The sequence below is a fragment of the Hydra vulgaris genome, chromosome 03, assembly GCF_038396675.1.
Source record: "Hydra vulgaris chromosome 03, alternate assembly HydraT2T_AEP".
NCBI classification, from domain to species: domain Eukaryota; kingdom Metazoa; phylum Cnidaria; class Hydrozoa; order Anthoathecata; family Hydridae; genus Hydra; species Hydra vulgaris.
Window position 1 is genome coordinate 22,729,366 of NC_088922.1, and position 16,648 is coordinate 22,746,013.

Consider the following 16,648-nt stretch of genomic DNA (forward strand, 5'->3'; position numbering starts at 1 on the left):
TTTAAATGTACATAAAGCTAAAGGCGCCAAACTTTCTATTCCTTTACTTCGATGACTTTGTTTGTTTACATACGTACATGAATTGCCTTCAATGTCTTCCAGTATTGGCTTTACAAAAGTGATTATTACTAAGTACATGATTTCCACGAGTACCAGAAACAGAAAAAAGTTATTTTCTACTTTTTAGTCGATTGAATAAAAAGCTATTTTTAAAAAGTTTTTTTATTTATTTTATTTTAAAATAAACAAACAATTTTTTTTCTGAATTATACTAACAAATATTTTTATTTTGAAATTTTTATTTGCAAGCAAACTATTTCAGCATGGTGAAATTAAACATTTTTCACAATCAATGTTTTATGACATTCCGGCTAATTGTTTTTTTTTTAATTTTACTGAATTTGAAGAAAAACAGTACTTAGTATTTGAAAATAATAATTTTTTTTTCAAATATAGCTAACTTGGTGACTAAATTTGATAATTTTATTAAACACTTTGCTTATTTTAGATTTAAAACTCTTAAAACTCTTGTTTTGCAAACAAATTATTTAAGGAGACTTCAAATTAACATCATTATTTTTATGATTCTTTACACTAAGTGATAAAAATTATTATTTAAGAAAAAAAAAGTTTGTAAATTGAAATATGCATGCATTTTTCATTCAAAACATTACACATCCAAACTTTAGTAACATAGGATGCCAAGTACTATTCAAATCCAAAAGTTACTGAAACAAAACTATCATTTCAATAATGTTGATCTTAACTTATTGACAAATTTAACAATCATAACAAAGCTAGCATACAATTTGGTATACTTCTTTACTTTTTTAAGTAGAATATTTTTGGTCTAATAATTATATCTTAATAAAGTTTAATATTATCATTGCAGTTATATTATAATATAAACATTAGGTCAGTTGGACAAGGCCCATGTATACTTGGCCCAAGACAAGGGCCATCTGTACCAAGTCCTAAAAATAATAATTTAGCAATAAGTTTTAAAGAGCAAACCAAGCCATCCACTGTCCATTACTACTCAAACATCTTGTCTTGGTATCAACTGCAGGGTTGAGAATACAAGAAAAAAAAAGGTTGAAAAATGTGGAGTGGATAATAATCACCAAATAACTTTACCAAACCCATCACATTTATTTAAACAACCACTTAAGTTATTTTCACTTCTCAAAATACTTAAAACAAATTTAATTTTTTATTTTAACTGTTTACACATACCTGACACTGGATCGCTGTTACTATGTTTAATATAAGTACTTCCATCTCCGCATTTTAACTGCTTCGAAGCTTCTAAAAAACATGCTTTAGAACAAAGATCCCCTCTATATACCTGTCTGCCATCAATTTCTGCTGAAAACCCTTGAAGCTCTTTAAGTTTTTTACAGCCTGAGCAATAATCCAATGTGTCAAATTTATTTAGTTCATGGACTTCATCACCTTAAATTGAATTTAATAAAAAATGAACACTAAATTTAATTTCTAATCAGTTTAAAAAGACTAACTAACTCACTGGTAAAAAAAAAGTAACTAACTCACTTATTGGTGAAATAACATGCAATCATTTCACTTATTGGTGAAATAACATGCCACTAATTCACTTATTGATAACAAAGATGTAACTAACTTACCTATTGGTGAAAAACTTTTATCTTCATTAGTTTTCCGTTTAAGAGATTTTTGGTGATACAATCTCAACTTTTTTTCATAACTTTTCATTTCTTTTTCATACTTTAATTCCCATACCTATATTTTTGAAAATTAAAAAAAAAATTAAAAAGAAGAGCAATATTTAACGAGAAAAGTGTATTTTGCATAATGCATATCTTTGTTAATTTCAAGCTCACAATAGTAAATGACCAGGGTTGATATTTGACTGGGGCCGGGTTTGTGACCAGGGCTGCATAAACATTTATAAATCCTAAAGTACATCTTTTTTTTCAAAATATATGCTTGATTTTGTATATATATGCATTTATAAACATCATTATGATCAACTTGATCATCATCATCATAATCGTCATCTTCATTATCATTATCATCATCATCATTACCATCATTGTCATCATCACCATCATCATCATTATTGTATTCATAATCATCATCATTACCATCATCACCATCATTATCATCATTATTGTATTCATTATCATTGCCATTATCATCGTCATCATCATTAGCAGCAGCAGCAGGCTTTAGCCTTCCTCTTTTATGCTGTTTCTCTAATCATGGTCAATGCTCAAATGAGCTATCATCTCTATTACAATAAACCAAAACTCATTCTTGCTTGGCTTCTTATTCAACAAGTTGCATTCTTTTACTGTATCTGACCCTATTTATTAAATACTGTCATAAATATATGCCAGAATTTAATAAATAGTAAATGCAACTATAAGTTAAAATATATAAAGAATTATAAATTTATTTCTAGCCCCCTGATAAATCTTACAATTATGTAAATACATAAATAAATATTTTTAAAAATAGAGCATTCTATTCATTGATCCTGCACAAAAATCCCTAAAACTTTATAAAAATTGTCAGCAGACTCTTATACTGCTATGCATGGGTGTTAAATACCAAAAAATAACAAAATAGTTTTTGAAATTTTTTAAAACTAACATGTGATAAAAACCTTTTTTAAATAACAATTTAAAAAAATTAATTACCTTTCTTTCTACGTCGCTTAACAAACTCCATTTTGCACTTATAACGCAAGCCAAATCATATGGTGAACAACCTGGATGTTTGTGTTTTATGTCTTGGAAAACCTAAAGAAATTGAAGCTCATTAAAAACTTTTAACATCTAAAATTTCACATTTTTAGTTTAAACTGTGATGAGTGTGGTTTTAGAGGTGACCAAGAAAAATTTCACTTTTATGACAAAATATGAAAAAGAACAAAGTGCTTTTAAATTTAAAACAATGAAAAAAAAAATTTTCTATAAGAAGTTTTTATTACTTGAATTTCAATTTAATTCTTTAAATTTAGTTTAAAAAATAACTTGATGACAGTTAAAAGACCCTCTGTTTATATAGGTACTGTCTCTTGTAGATGGCTATTCCATTAAAATATCATCATTGACGAAGACTATTTTATGATGATGGTGGCTTTTCAATTACAATGTCATCAGTTATAATGCCATCAACTCCCAGTAATAGATGATTAAAATTATTGATAAGAAAAGACTTTTGTAATTAAAACTTAAATGAATAAATTCAATACTTTTAACATTGTTTTTAAATTATGTAACAAACTATAATGAACTAATTTTTATGACTGCTAATAGTAAACAGATTATAGTAAAAGATTTTAAATGATTAAAAAGTTTATTATTGCACAATTATGTAGCAGTTGGAATTTTTATTTAAAAAATGTAAATTTATTATTTTTATTATTAATTTATTATTTTTATTAATAATTTATTATTTTTATTAATAATTTATTTTTTACTTTTTTTTTAATGTTTATAAAAAGCAACTCTATTTAATTAACATAGATATATTTAACTTCTTGTTTATAAAAAATTTATATTTTTGTTATTTTTTTGGTATAGAGACGAGTTGGGCAACAGCCTATCATTACATGTATATTTAATGGCAGGCTGTAGTATGTATACATGTATGTGCAAGTATGTATGCATGTACATATGCATACAGATCTTTGCCTACCATAGTGAAGTGACAGGCAGAGTAAATGTATGTCATAAAAAAGGTAAGTAGGTAAGTTTTTTTTATAGATTTTAAATTAATAATTTGTAATACGGCACATTCTAGAAAAACAATGTGGTCTTTTAATTTATTATGCAATCAGTTTTAAGTTTATGTATTTCATATTTTATTTTATATTTTATATTAATTTATGTATTATATATTAAGTTATATATTTGCTTTTTTTTATTAAGTAATTAGATTTAAAGAATAGGGTTTTTAAGTGTTGGAGGCTTTTGTGAAAGCGGATAATATTTCATCCTTTGAAGATTTGTGTAATAAAAAATTGTCTAAAACTATATTTTTTTTCTTCTCAAAAGTATCAAGTATGAAAACTGTTTACACTTATATCTGCTGATATATTGGACAACTTGGGTGTTCCAAAGCTTATTTTGAAAATAAAAAATGATTTATCCTTTGAAAGCTGTGGTGTTAAGTGTACCATAAAACCCTTTTCCTATAACTTTTGTATAAATATTACATTTTGATATAAGTATTTTTTTTTTTTTTTTTTTCTTTATTATCTACCAACTAGTCCAAGGCCCTAGTAGGTTGATTATCTTTTTTATATTTTATATTTTTGTTTTAATTGTTTTATATTTTTATTATGTTTTGTTACTTTTATATTTTAAGTTTTATTTTTGTAATATTGTTAAGTTAACTAATGTTGATAATGTTGCTCTTGGATGCGACATTATAACATCATAACATTTTTGTTTAATGATTTTTTTGTTGTTTTGTTTTAAATTCTTTCATGTTAAATGAATATATTTCACTAGAGTCTATTTGTTCGAAAACAAGTGGTATAATTTTTCCTATTTTTTTTTCAAGATCTTTGATTGCTTTATAGTTATTCATTTTTGCAGTCTCATATTGTTGCCATTCCAGTTTCTTGAAGGCTTTAAATTTTAGTAATTCTTCTTTGCTACAGTTAAGTCAGTCAAAGTTTTTAAAGGTCTTCCAGTTATAATTGACTTTGTTTATATGTGACATTTGTCTATATTCGTTAGGTATTTCCACGTTGTCCAGATTATCATCTTCTTTGCTAAAAACTTCTTTCTCATTTTGGCTATCAGCACCTTTACTCTTAGCTATATCACTTACTTTACTAATGTCTTGTTCACTATCATTTTCATTTTTTCCATCGACTTCGCTATCATCATTATCGTTTTTACTAATTTTATTTTCGTTCACTGCTTTCAGTTCTATAGTTTCTTCTGTTATTTGTCTCTCTAAATTCTTCTCATGTTCATTCGTTTCCTTTTCTACTCCCTTATCCTTGATCGTTTTAATAATATTTTGATTTTGTGTTCCTACAGATGGTATAACTAGAGGAATGCTACTAGTTGGTTCGCAAACAACTTTGTCTTCTTTTTTCTGATTCGTTTTTACTTTGTTTTGTGGCCTTCCCACATCTTCTTGGCCGTTGTAGATTGCCCTAACCTCATACCCATTCAGGTTTATAAACCTTGGGATTGGTTTTTCTAATTTGTCCATAATCGCAACTATGATACCGGAGTAATAGAGCGTTTTGTTGTTTGGTGTTTTTTTAAATATAGGTTTAGTTCTAATATGCTTTCCGTATCCGAGCTGCTCTAGAAATTTACCAGCAGGAAAGTTACTTTTTTCAATTGGTAAACCGAGGAAGGAAACAGTTACCTTTTTACTAATGTTTCTTGACGGTGTAGATTGGTAGAATTGGTGGTTTACACCATTAATATTTATTCCTTTTGCAAGGATTGTATTTTTAATTTTGTCATTTTTCATGACTACCTCAATAAAAGAGCCATTATGGATTTGTTGGTACCCGAATAGGTATTTATCATATCCGGCCTCTTCAATAGCAACTAAGAAATCGTCATCGCTACTTTTAGCGTTTACCTTACTTAAAAGAGTTTTATTTAGGGCGCTATAGTCGTATGCGTTATTGTTATTAATTGCAGCTTGTGCATAGGTCTTGTTTGCAGCTTGCATATAGCATTTGTTTTGGGCTGTAACAGCTACTATTTCAGTATCTATTTCCATGGTATTTCTTGGGTCTAATAGTAACATGGTAAAATAGTACTAACTGTATATATTATTCCCTCAGTCACTCAGAGGCCAGTAGACCTCTAAAGAGGTCTAACCAACCTCTTTATAAAACTCACACACTCTAATAAACTCACTAAGATCTACGATTCGTATAAAATCTCAACCACTCAATAATAACTAAAAGTCCCAAGAATTTTAGAAACACACGAACTTGCAACCCATGGAGCGGGCAAGGTAATACTCACAAACACTCAGAAGGCCAGTAGACCTTCTTTATACAAATTAGGATCGCTAGCTGGCCTAACTAAACTAAAATAAGAACAGATACTACACTTGACCTTAGCCATTAGGCCGAGAAGCAATTTTGATATAAGTACATTTTGATATAAGTATTACCAAGTAAAACTAAAAGAAAATGTAACGCAACAAAGATTATAATACATCTTTTTTATTATTATTTAGTTTTTTATTATTATTTCAATATTTTTTATTATTATTGATTTGTTATGGTGATTTAAAAGAATTTCAGAATTCTATAAAACAATTTCTTGCAGTTTTCTGAATAATTACTGCAGTTAAAAATCCAATAAAAGTTCGTAGTTAACTAAAATTATTAAAACAATTTATTTTTTTAACAATTTTTGTTACTTACACATACAACTATATGATAATTTCAGTATTCATAAGCTAATACACCAATATTGGCATATCAATATTGGCCAATATAAGCATGCCAATATGGCCTCAATATTGGCATTTTATAATTAGACAAACAATATTGCATGCTAATACTTGCCAATCATGGTATATTTTTTTGGAATAACCCTTGTGTGTATATATATATATATATATATATATATATATATATATATATATATATATATATATATACATATATATATATACATATATATATATATATATATGTATGTATGTTTATATGTATATATATATATATATATACATATACATATACATATACACATACATACATATATATATATATATATATATATATATATATATTTCAGAAAAATATATTATATATAATACTGTTTATTTAACAAGCAATATGATGTCATGCTGAAAAAAGGCAGCTGAGGGGGCTTCAGTATATACAGCAAATGATCTAGGTAGAACATACAAGGGATTCTTACTACATCCACTAAGGGTTTGCCATCGGTATATCACATGATTATATAGTTGGGGCCACTTTCAAACTAAAAACCAAAATAATAATATTAATGTAACTAATAATATAAAATATTCACTTTTATATTAAAAAGTTAAATCATTATTATTTATAATAACAAAGTCAATGCTAAATAATCTTGTAACCAAGTTCACACCTTTTTCATTACCATTGTTGCTTATCTGGCCAGAGCTGATATCAAACCTTAGACATCTTGGTCTCAAACTAAAGATTTTATTTTAAAACTAGAGCACAAAACTTCGCATGTCTAAAGATTTTATTATGAGCAGTTGCTATGCCTAAAGATACTATGGAGAGCCAAACAACTTGGCTATGCAACATGGCACTGTTGCTGTTGTATAGTTAAGATGTTTTGCAACTGCAACTGTTGCAGTGCTTTTAGATACAATGCACAGGTAAAAAAAACATACTAAATAAAATGCTTTTAGTACCCCTAAAAACATATGTAAAACAATATTTAAACTATATTAATATACTTCATTGAAAAATAATATATATCCAAATTTTTTAAGTTTAGTTGTCCTACCTTGCACATATATACTTACTTTATATACATGGAAAGAAAATAACTTATAGTATATATTTAAAATTACAAACCATATTTCTGTAGCTCATATATGGGGTCAAAGGCTTCTTTGGTAAATTTGTCGTCTCAAAATGACCATTATTAGTCTAAATTCAAAGTGTAAGAAAAAAACATCAATAAGTTAAAAGATGCAATATTTCATAAATTAAATATTAATAAAAAAACAATTAAAACTATGATATATACTAAAAATATTTTAAATCCTAAAGTTATTTTCAATATGTGATATATTTAATTAAATTACTTTGTGATAAATTGAAATAATTCCCTAAAAACTTTTTTAATATAACTTTTTATGTAAAAAATATTATATTTGAGCTAATTTTTTTTAAATTAAACTAAATATTAAATGTATACCAAGAAAAACATACTTGCTGTTTTAGTAGAAGTATGCCTTTGCTATTACAGTATTATCCTATGTCTTTAAGATAATTAAAAATATAAAATGAGGTGACCAACAAGTTCTTTTTTATGTAAAAGAACCCTAAAAAAAGCTTAATTGCGATAAGCGCTACTCTCTCCTACGCAAAAAGAACATTCGCTTTACATATTATGCTATATAAAATGTATAGTATCCATAAAAGGATCAATAAGTGATGTAAGAAAAACAACATCCTTTGTTTAACAACATTTTTCATTTTGTGAAAAGGATACCTTGATATATTAAAACTCTCAGAAATTAAACATGCCTAAAGTAAACTTGTTAAATCTGCAGATTTGTTTGTAAAAATGTGTATGTTTAAAAAACTTCAGGACAAGACTAAAATATTGAAAGCATACATCTGCTAAAACAGCAATGTTAGTTTTTCAAAGTATACAAAATGCCAGGATAGAATTTTAGAAAATAACCAGGATAGAAATAATTATTAAAGTTGATTAAAAAACCAACAAATCAAAAATACAGTAGGTATAGTAGGTAATTAAGAAATTCAGTTGATTAAAACCATGTTATGTTTAAAAATTAACAGTTTATGTTATAATTCAATGTAAACATGAAAATGCAAAATACTCTTAATCTACAATTTTGGAAAGTTAAAAATTAGGTTTATCTTATCTTATAATATATATAAAGGGCAATGTGTGTGTGTGTGTTTGTTTGTTCTCTATAGAAATCCAAACCGCCGGACCAATCTCAATGAAATTTGGCATGGGGGTAGTTCTCGAGGGGGAGAAGGTTCTTAGCTGGGTTTTGACCTCGTACCCCGACCCCCGGGGTCAGGGGGGACCATTTTTTATGCCCATTTTTGGGCCCATTTTTGTGTACAGATATCAGGTAAGCCAGTTTAAATATTGGCCCGAGCAATGTCGGGTAACTCTAGCTAGTATACTATAAACACAAGATGAGTTGGATTCCTTTAATGTTTTATTATTAACATTTCTTAAAAGATTGAATAGTAATTATTCTTCATTATAAAACTTTATAAAGTTATGTAACTACCAATAATAATTAATTATTATGAAAGACTAATACAATAACAAATAAATATCATTGGATTGATACTAAAGTGTCACTATCACAAAAATTGTTTTTTTACTAATTATTATAATACAAATATAATTTATTACAATTTTTTTTGTTTTAATGTGAGGCGAAACAAATTGACACAAAAAATTTTGTACTATTCTCAACTAGACTAATATTCATCAATAAATTTTAAGTTTCATAGTATTATCTCTCAGTGTTCAAAAATTATGACCATATAAAGTTTAAACCCCACTCATTTGAGGAGGTTACAAAAAATGCTGGATCCTTCACTGCATCAGCTTATAAAATTATACAAAATTTTTAAAGCCACTCTTATTAAGAGCATCTTCACATTGAAAAGAGTTAAAAAATATTTTCATTAGAAAAATTCTAATTTAGGCCATTAAAAATTAAAATTTAATTCAGAATTTGAGGGGGATGTTTTGAATTTTTATTAAAATACAATAACTTTTTATTAAATTTGTTGTAGGGCACAGTGGGACAAAATCCAATTTTTTGTGCCAAAATTATTTTCGTAGTTTTTTTTATTAGAATAGCTATATTTTTATATAAAAGGCATAATTAAAGTAATAAACATGTAATTATATAATATTTAAAAAAATTAAATTTTGGTGAAAAATACCAAATATTTTTAATGGACAAGACAATTTTTATCAGTGTAAACATTAAAAATATTACTTTTCAATGCATGTACGTGTCATAAAATAAATTTTTTTAGATTTATATTTACAGAACTTAGATATTATAACAGTAATGAAAGATTTTGTATTCTTTGTGTACAATACATCTTTTTTACATGCTCAGTATTTTTCATCAACTGACCATTAACCAAAGACCAATCTTTTGTTATAACTTTTTTTATTGCAAAAAGTTGCAAAATATTTATGATGCATGGCTATTTACATAAATTTAGCATGAGATTTAAATAGTCAAATGTTTGGAGGATATTGGAGGATAGTTTATCTGATACCTAATAGTGTGAATAACCGCATAAAATTACGCTTAAATTAATATTTAATGTTTTTTTAACTAGATATTTCCTCTAATGAACATGTCTTCACCATTATGACAAACTTTCACCGTGCAATGCCGACATTGATTTTTTGGTACTTTGGCACACTCTATCCCACTGTGTAGGGCTTATAAGAATTTTTGAAAAGTTAAATGTGACATCAAGAAGATTCACTATTTTTAAATTAATGCTTTTTTCAATTTAAAAGCCAATGATTTTGAAAATGTTTTTATTTTTCTGATGTTATTAAGTTGATTTAGTTAAATACTTCTGTACTGTAACTTACAGTACAGAAATTAAAAATTAGTTATAACAATTCTAAAATGTGAGTATAGAGGGGAAATCCTAATAAAACCAAGTCTTATAATTATTTGAGCAGACCTGGCATCTCTATCAAAATAAAGTTCCACTGATCCTATTTAGATAAAAAAAAAAATATATATATATATATATACCCGAGATGTGTTGTGTTCAGAAACCTGCTCTGCATCTGTTGCATCTAAATAGAAAATTTGACTTAATTAAATCAGATTACTATAAGTATACACTTATATGCTCACCAATTCGATTTATCATTAACACAGATAATAATCTTCATCCGTGTTGATGTTCATCTACATATATATAAAGAAGCCTTGATGGTCAAACATAGGAGCATAATAAAGTGGTTTCTCATGACATTATCTTTTATTGCTTCTCTATATGTATTATGGTGAGCAGCAAAATGCGTACATAGGAAACATTGAACAAAGGTTCATCAATAGAAAAAAGAAAATTTGAAGCATCGTAATAATGATTTCTTATATTACATGGCAAAAACAACATATATAAATAAAAAAATGATAATTTACCAAAGCTTTATTTTGGCCGACAGTAAACAACATCAAATGAAGTTGCTTTAATAATGAACATAATTATAAAAAAAAAATAACATAGTTAACATAGTTGCATAGTTAAAAGTATTTTTTAAACCAGAGTCCCAATTGCAAGTTTATTAAAACCATTAAATCATAGACTTCAACGCATTGTTCAATATTAACTAATTGTTTTGGGTTTATAGATGCAAGGCTACCACCAAAAGAAATAACTGAAAATCCAGGACATTTGTTATAAATCTAAAATTCCAGAGTTTTCAAGGTTTTCATTTCATTTTCATTTTCTGGATTTCTTTTCTTTTATAGTAACCAATAATATTCAAACAACAAAAAAATATGTTTAATGCTTTAACCATTAATCTATGGTAGCTCTCAGAGAGGCTGATTACATCAACAGCTGAAAAATATCAAAGTACTAACAGTACCATGTTGCGCATGGATGGTGTCCCTGTTTTTACTTTTGGTGTGCATTGCCAAGGCCACATTTAAAGCCCTTTGTTATGGCTTAGGGTTTATTAATAGTAATAAGGCAATTGCTTGGGCTATTAAACAGTGTACTGAGTACTATCTATGCTTTGAGTCAAGTTCTTTAACAAATTTAAAAATGAATAAAGTACCAAAAACTATAAAACCAAAAAACCATTGTCAATTTGAGTTCAACTGTCTCATCTTGTGATCTTAGTGTTGATGGTTATCTTCCTTTAATTCATAAAGACTCTTCACCCATTTGTCAGGAAATTAGGTTTGAATCCACAGACTAATCTTTTATGTGCTTTCATTTAGCATCACTTCATTCTATTGCCTTTCTCTTTGTTCTATATCGCTCTCTTTCATTTCAATACTGCAATCTTTTTGATGTTATTTCTGATCAAATTGACCAAACCCTCTCTCTTTATCCATCAGCCAATATTGTTGTTGTTGGTGACATTAATGCTCATCACACTGAATGGCTTGGCTCTAGTACCAGTGACTCTGCAGACATTAAAGCTCACAACTTTTGCCTTTCTCAATCCCTAACTCAAATAGTCAACTTTCCCACTCGCTTTCCAGATAATCCAAATCATTTACCTTCTCTACTCAACTCGTTTCTGATCCTAGTCAGTGCTCAGTTTCTCTACATTCACCCTTAGGTGCTTCTGATCACAGTTTGATCTCTTTAAAACTATTATCTCATTCTTCTTCATCATCTGAATCCCCCTATCATCGTACCTCTTACAACTACGTTAAAGCTGACTGGGATTCTTTCTGTGATTTTCTTTGCGATGGCCCTTGGGTAAAAGTCTTTCGTCTTCCTGACAAATGTGCTTCTTAACTTTGCGGATTTAGGCCGACACAGAACCTTTTATTCCCTCTCAACGATTCCAGGTCAAACCTCACTCTTTTCCATGGTTTTCCTCACACTGTGCTGCTGCGATTGCCAATCGAAACTGTTAGTTCCATATCTATCAGCAAAACAATTCTCCAGAAAACAGACATCTGTTTTCTGGAGAATTGCTAAAAATTATTATATAAAGGTTTTGTCTAAAACCAAAGCCCACTATTCTTAGTTCACGAAATCTCGTATTTCATCACAAAAATTAGGCTCTTGTGATTTCTGGAGAATCTTTAATAGTATCAATAATAAGGGCAAATCTGTAATTCCATCTCTCTTGTATAGTTTAGACTTTGTCACCTCACCTAAAGACAAAGCTGAATTGTTTGCTAAGAACTTTTCATCAACATCATCTCTTGATTCCACTAGTTGTGTTCTACTTGATATAGCCGTCAAACAGGTTGATCCATTGCTTGACATTCATATCACTCCAGCTTCTGTATCTAAAGTGATTTCCTGCCTAGACTCTTCTACAGCTTGTGGCCCGGACAACATACCTGTTATTGTCTTGCAGAAGTGTTCTCTGGAGCTGTCGTCTATACTCTCAAAACTATTTAACAAGTGCTTATCAGAGTCTTGTTTTCCAGCCTGCTGGAAAGCGGCATATGTTATTCTTATTTTAAAAAATTCTGGAGAGCTGATTCATTTAACTACCGTCCCATTAGTCTTCTTCCTATCATAAGTAAGGTTTTTGAATCTTTAATTAACAAACACTTAATCTCTCATCTTGAATCTAATAATTTACTATCTGATCATCAATATGGATTTTGATCTTCTCATTCTACAGCTGATTTGCTAACAGTAAAAACCGATAGGTTTTATCGTGCATTAGATAAAGGTGGGGAGGTTAAGGCCATCGCTCTTGACATTTCTAAAGCATTTAATAAAGTTCCGTATAGTGGTCTTCTCCATAAGCTTTCTTCTTATGGTGTATCTGGTAACATCTTTAAGATTATTGAATCCTTCTTTTCCAATCGTAGTATAAAAGTTGTCCTCGATGGGCAGCACTCTTCTTCTTATTCTGTAACTTCAGGGGTTACTCAAGGTTCTACCCTTAGCCCTATACTCTTTTTAATTTATGTTAACGATCTTCCAGATATTCTCAAATCTAAGGTGGCATTGTTTGCTGATGATACTACCATTTATTCTTGTCATGATAAGAAGTCAACACTCTCTGATTGCTTAGAGGGGGCATTTGAGCTTGAAAAGGATCTCACTTCTGCTACAGCATGGGGCTCACAATGTCTGGTGAACTTCAATTCAAATAAAACTCGATTTTTTTCAGCCAATTGTTATCGCAATAATTTAGATCTTCCTATATTTATGAATGGTAATGCATTCGATAAGTCATCCACTCTTCATCTTTTAGGATTAACTCTTACTTCCGATTTTTCTTGGAAACCATATATCAAATCAGTTGCAAAATTAGCATCTGCTAAGGTTGCATCTCTTTATCGAGCTCGACACTTTCTTACTCCAGATTCTATTCTCTAACTCTATAAATCTCAAATCCGACCTTGTATGGAATACTGCTGCCATATCTGGGGCGGATCTTCTGGTGATGCCCTTTCTCTTTTAGACAAGGTGCAAAAACACATTGTAAACTTAGTTGGACCTGCTCTTGCAGCCTACCTTCAACCATTATCACATTGTTGTAATGTTGCTCTCTTTTCTACAAATACTATAATGGGCACTGCTCTAAAGAGCAAGAAATTTTCATAAAACTCTTCAGCAAATGAAGTTCAATTTTTTGAATTTAGACTATTTTATTCTCAATATCAACAGTTTTGCATTTCAACTTAGTACTGTTTTTTTTTTCCTTTTTGCAGTTATAAATATTCTTTATTCCTTTTTTTCATAACAAATAAAGCATTAAAGCATTTTTCTATTTGTTTTAAACCTATCAGGTGTTTTTTCAAACACTGACAAAAGTTTTGTTTTAGATTTTCCACAAGAAGTTGCCTATTCACACTGAAGACATGCTAAACAGATAACTGTCCATCTAAAAGCTCAAAAACTAAACTAAAAACACACTAAATGTCATGATAAGCTTTAACTATCTCAATAAAGTCTGAGAAAAAATCAAGATATCTATCACTACAAAATCTTGAAATTTTTTTCAATTAGAAACAAATACTGATATTGTTTTTTTGCAAACTCAGCTGACCTTGGTGACTTGCATGACTATGGTGACAAACATTCAACTAAGTTTGATAATAAAATTGAAAATTTTTGATACACATATTTTAATTGGATTAAGAATGAAAACTCTGTTAATTAAATATAATGAAAAAGTGCTTCAAGTCTACCATTCATGATATTTCTCTAGAGACACAAAAATTGACTTAAATACAAACCTGCAGTACTTATAAACATGAAAGTTAAACATGCAATAACAAAATAAATTTATTGAAACTCAGAAGAAACCCAAGTTTTCATTTAAAAATATTAATGCACAGTTAGATATTAGTGTTAGACATTAGGATACTTTTAAGAATGATTGAGTTCACTATATCACTAAGTATGATAACCATAAAATGGAAACCATGTTTCCAGTTTGAAATCTCAAAAGACTAACTTTTTTTGATCTGTTTGGAAACCATCGTGAAAAATAAGGATTAAGCTTGCAAAACTAAACTGTGAACCATATTTGTCTGTCTATGCATACATGATTTTTTAACCAGGTTTTTTGCTCTTTTTAAAACAACGGACATGTTATACATTTTTTTAACTATCAAAGATAAATAAAACTGCAATACATGTGTTTCAATGATGCTTTTATTGCTACCATAGTTGCCATAGTTACCAATGATATTTCATAGGTTTCCTATAAGAAGATTTGTCCATATTTTGCTGTAAAACAATTTACTAAATAAATTTTCAGAATCAATTGAAGAGTTCATTGAACATTTAGAATAAACTATTAATAAACCAGTATATTTCATTGCATGGATGATTTCATCAACATTTTATTGATTTTTATTGTTGTTCTGCTTCATTTGATTCTAAAATAAAATCTGAAGCTGGAACAGGTTTAGAAGACCAACTTTTTATAATTATAATTAAAAATATAATATACATTATAACTATTATAAATCAAAAGAATTTCCAGTATTTTAAACTTAAAAATAGTTTTATGAATATAAAAGCATTTAGAAGAAAAATAATAAAAATGTCAACAGCAACAACAACAACAAATAGATATCACAAAGTAGCTAAACTGGAAACAATATTAGAATAATTAAAAAATTATTTTTATTTCAATTTACCATGACAAAATTAATTTAAACTCTAATTATAGATAATGAAAGTAGTTAATATTAATTATAGTTTATTTATAATCAAAAGATATTTTTAAAAAAGCTAAAAAAAAATTATTTTAATTGTTTTTATTTTTTACTTCTATATATCTTCCACTTTTTTCATTTTCTTTTATTTATTTATTTATTTTACCATTTGTGCAAACAGTATATCTTTTAAACTATAGATATAGCTTTATCTTTTATCATCTTAACAGTGTTTCTTTATCAAAGCTTAAAGTGATTTAAATAGATGAGTTCTCAAATAATTGCATTCAAAGTCAAACCTTTTTTTTTTTCATTAAATAAAAATATTATGTTTTACCATAACAAAACAAAAGACTTGCAAAACAGAAAAAAAAAAAAAAACTTATTTATGCAAAAACATTTACAATGATTTGCATAAATAAGTTGCAAAAATTTATATACTCAATCGATTGAGTTATAAATTTTTAACCAAAACAATTTATAAGCAAGTATAGTTAATAAATAGAATATAAAAGAAATAACATTTTAAAACAAATAAAAAAAAAATTGTTGCTACATAACTAATTCATAAAAATAAATACCTTGGTTTGAATCATCAATAAAAGACTTTTTTCTTTTTAAAGGAGGAGAAGAAAGTTCACTTTTTATTAAATTAATTGTGTTTGCGTTAATCATTTCCATAGAACAATCATTTTGAGCAACATTTACTAGTGTACCAAAAGAGTCCTAAATTGGATAAAAATCAAAATCATTTATTCAGCTTCTTAGTTTTCTAAGTTTGCCTAAATTTAGGTTTCTAATTTAGTTTAAATTTAATTTGAAAGCATTCTGAAACTATCAAAAAAAATCTGAAAAACAAATGCAGCATGTGACTTTTGTTAATTACTAGCAAAGTTAATTAGTGATGAAAATTGATTGATCACCACAAAAACCATATAACTATTAATAGTAGTAAATTTGGTATGGATAAAGTGAAAATTCCTAGACAACCAGGATATAAACTTTACTTATATAGTTTACTTATATAGTTGTGCAAATTTTATTAAAAGTATTTGCATAT

At 27.8% G+C, this 16,648-nt stretch overlaps 1 protein-coding gene and 1 pseudogene across 5 annotated transcripts in view; both read right to left on the reverse strand.

Moving 5' to 3' along the window:
• Window positions 1-16,648, reverse strand: part of LOC100214282 (sex comb on midleg-like protein 2) — a 52,119-nt gene that overhangs the window by 28,477 nt on the left and 6,994 nt on the right. For 4 of the 5 annotated variants that reach the window (XM_065792668.1, XM_065792669.1, XM_065792666.1 and 1 more), the window contains 6 exons: window positions 16,170-16,314; window positions 10,510-10,553; window positions 7,568-7,642; window positions 2,685-2,786; window positions 1,647-1,761; window positions 1,237-1,455 (listed from right to left, as the gene is read on the reverse strand). In XM_065792668.1, the coding sequence (XP_065648740.1) occupies window positions 1,237-1,455; window positions 1,647-1,761; window positions 2,685-2,786; window positions 7,568-7,642; window positions 10,510-10,553; window positions 16,170-16,269 (655 nt within the window). In that variant the 5' untranslated portion in view covers window positions 16,270-16,314. Of the gene's footprint in view, window positions 1-1,236; window positions 1,456-1,646; window positions 1,762-2,684; window positions 2,787-7,567; window positions 7,643-10,509; window positions 10,554-15,060; window positions 15,206-16,169; window positions 16,315-16,648 lie in introns of those variants that run through there. The other variant, XM_065792670.1, reaches the window with a different exon arrangement.
• Window positions 5,964-6,120, reverse strand: LOC136078903 (U2 spliceosomal RNA; annotated as a pseudogene).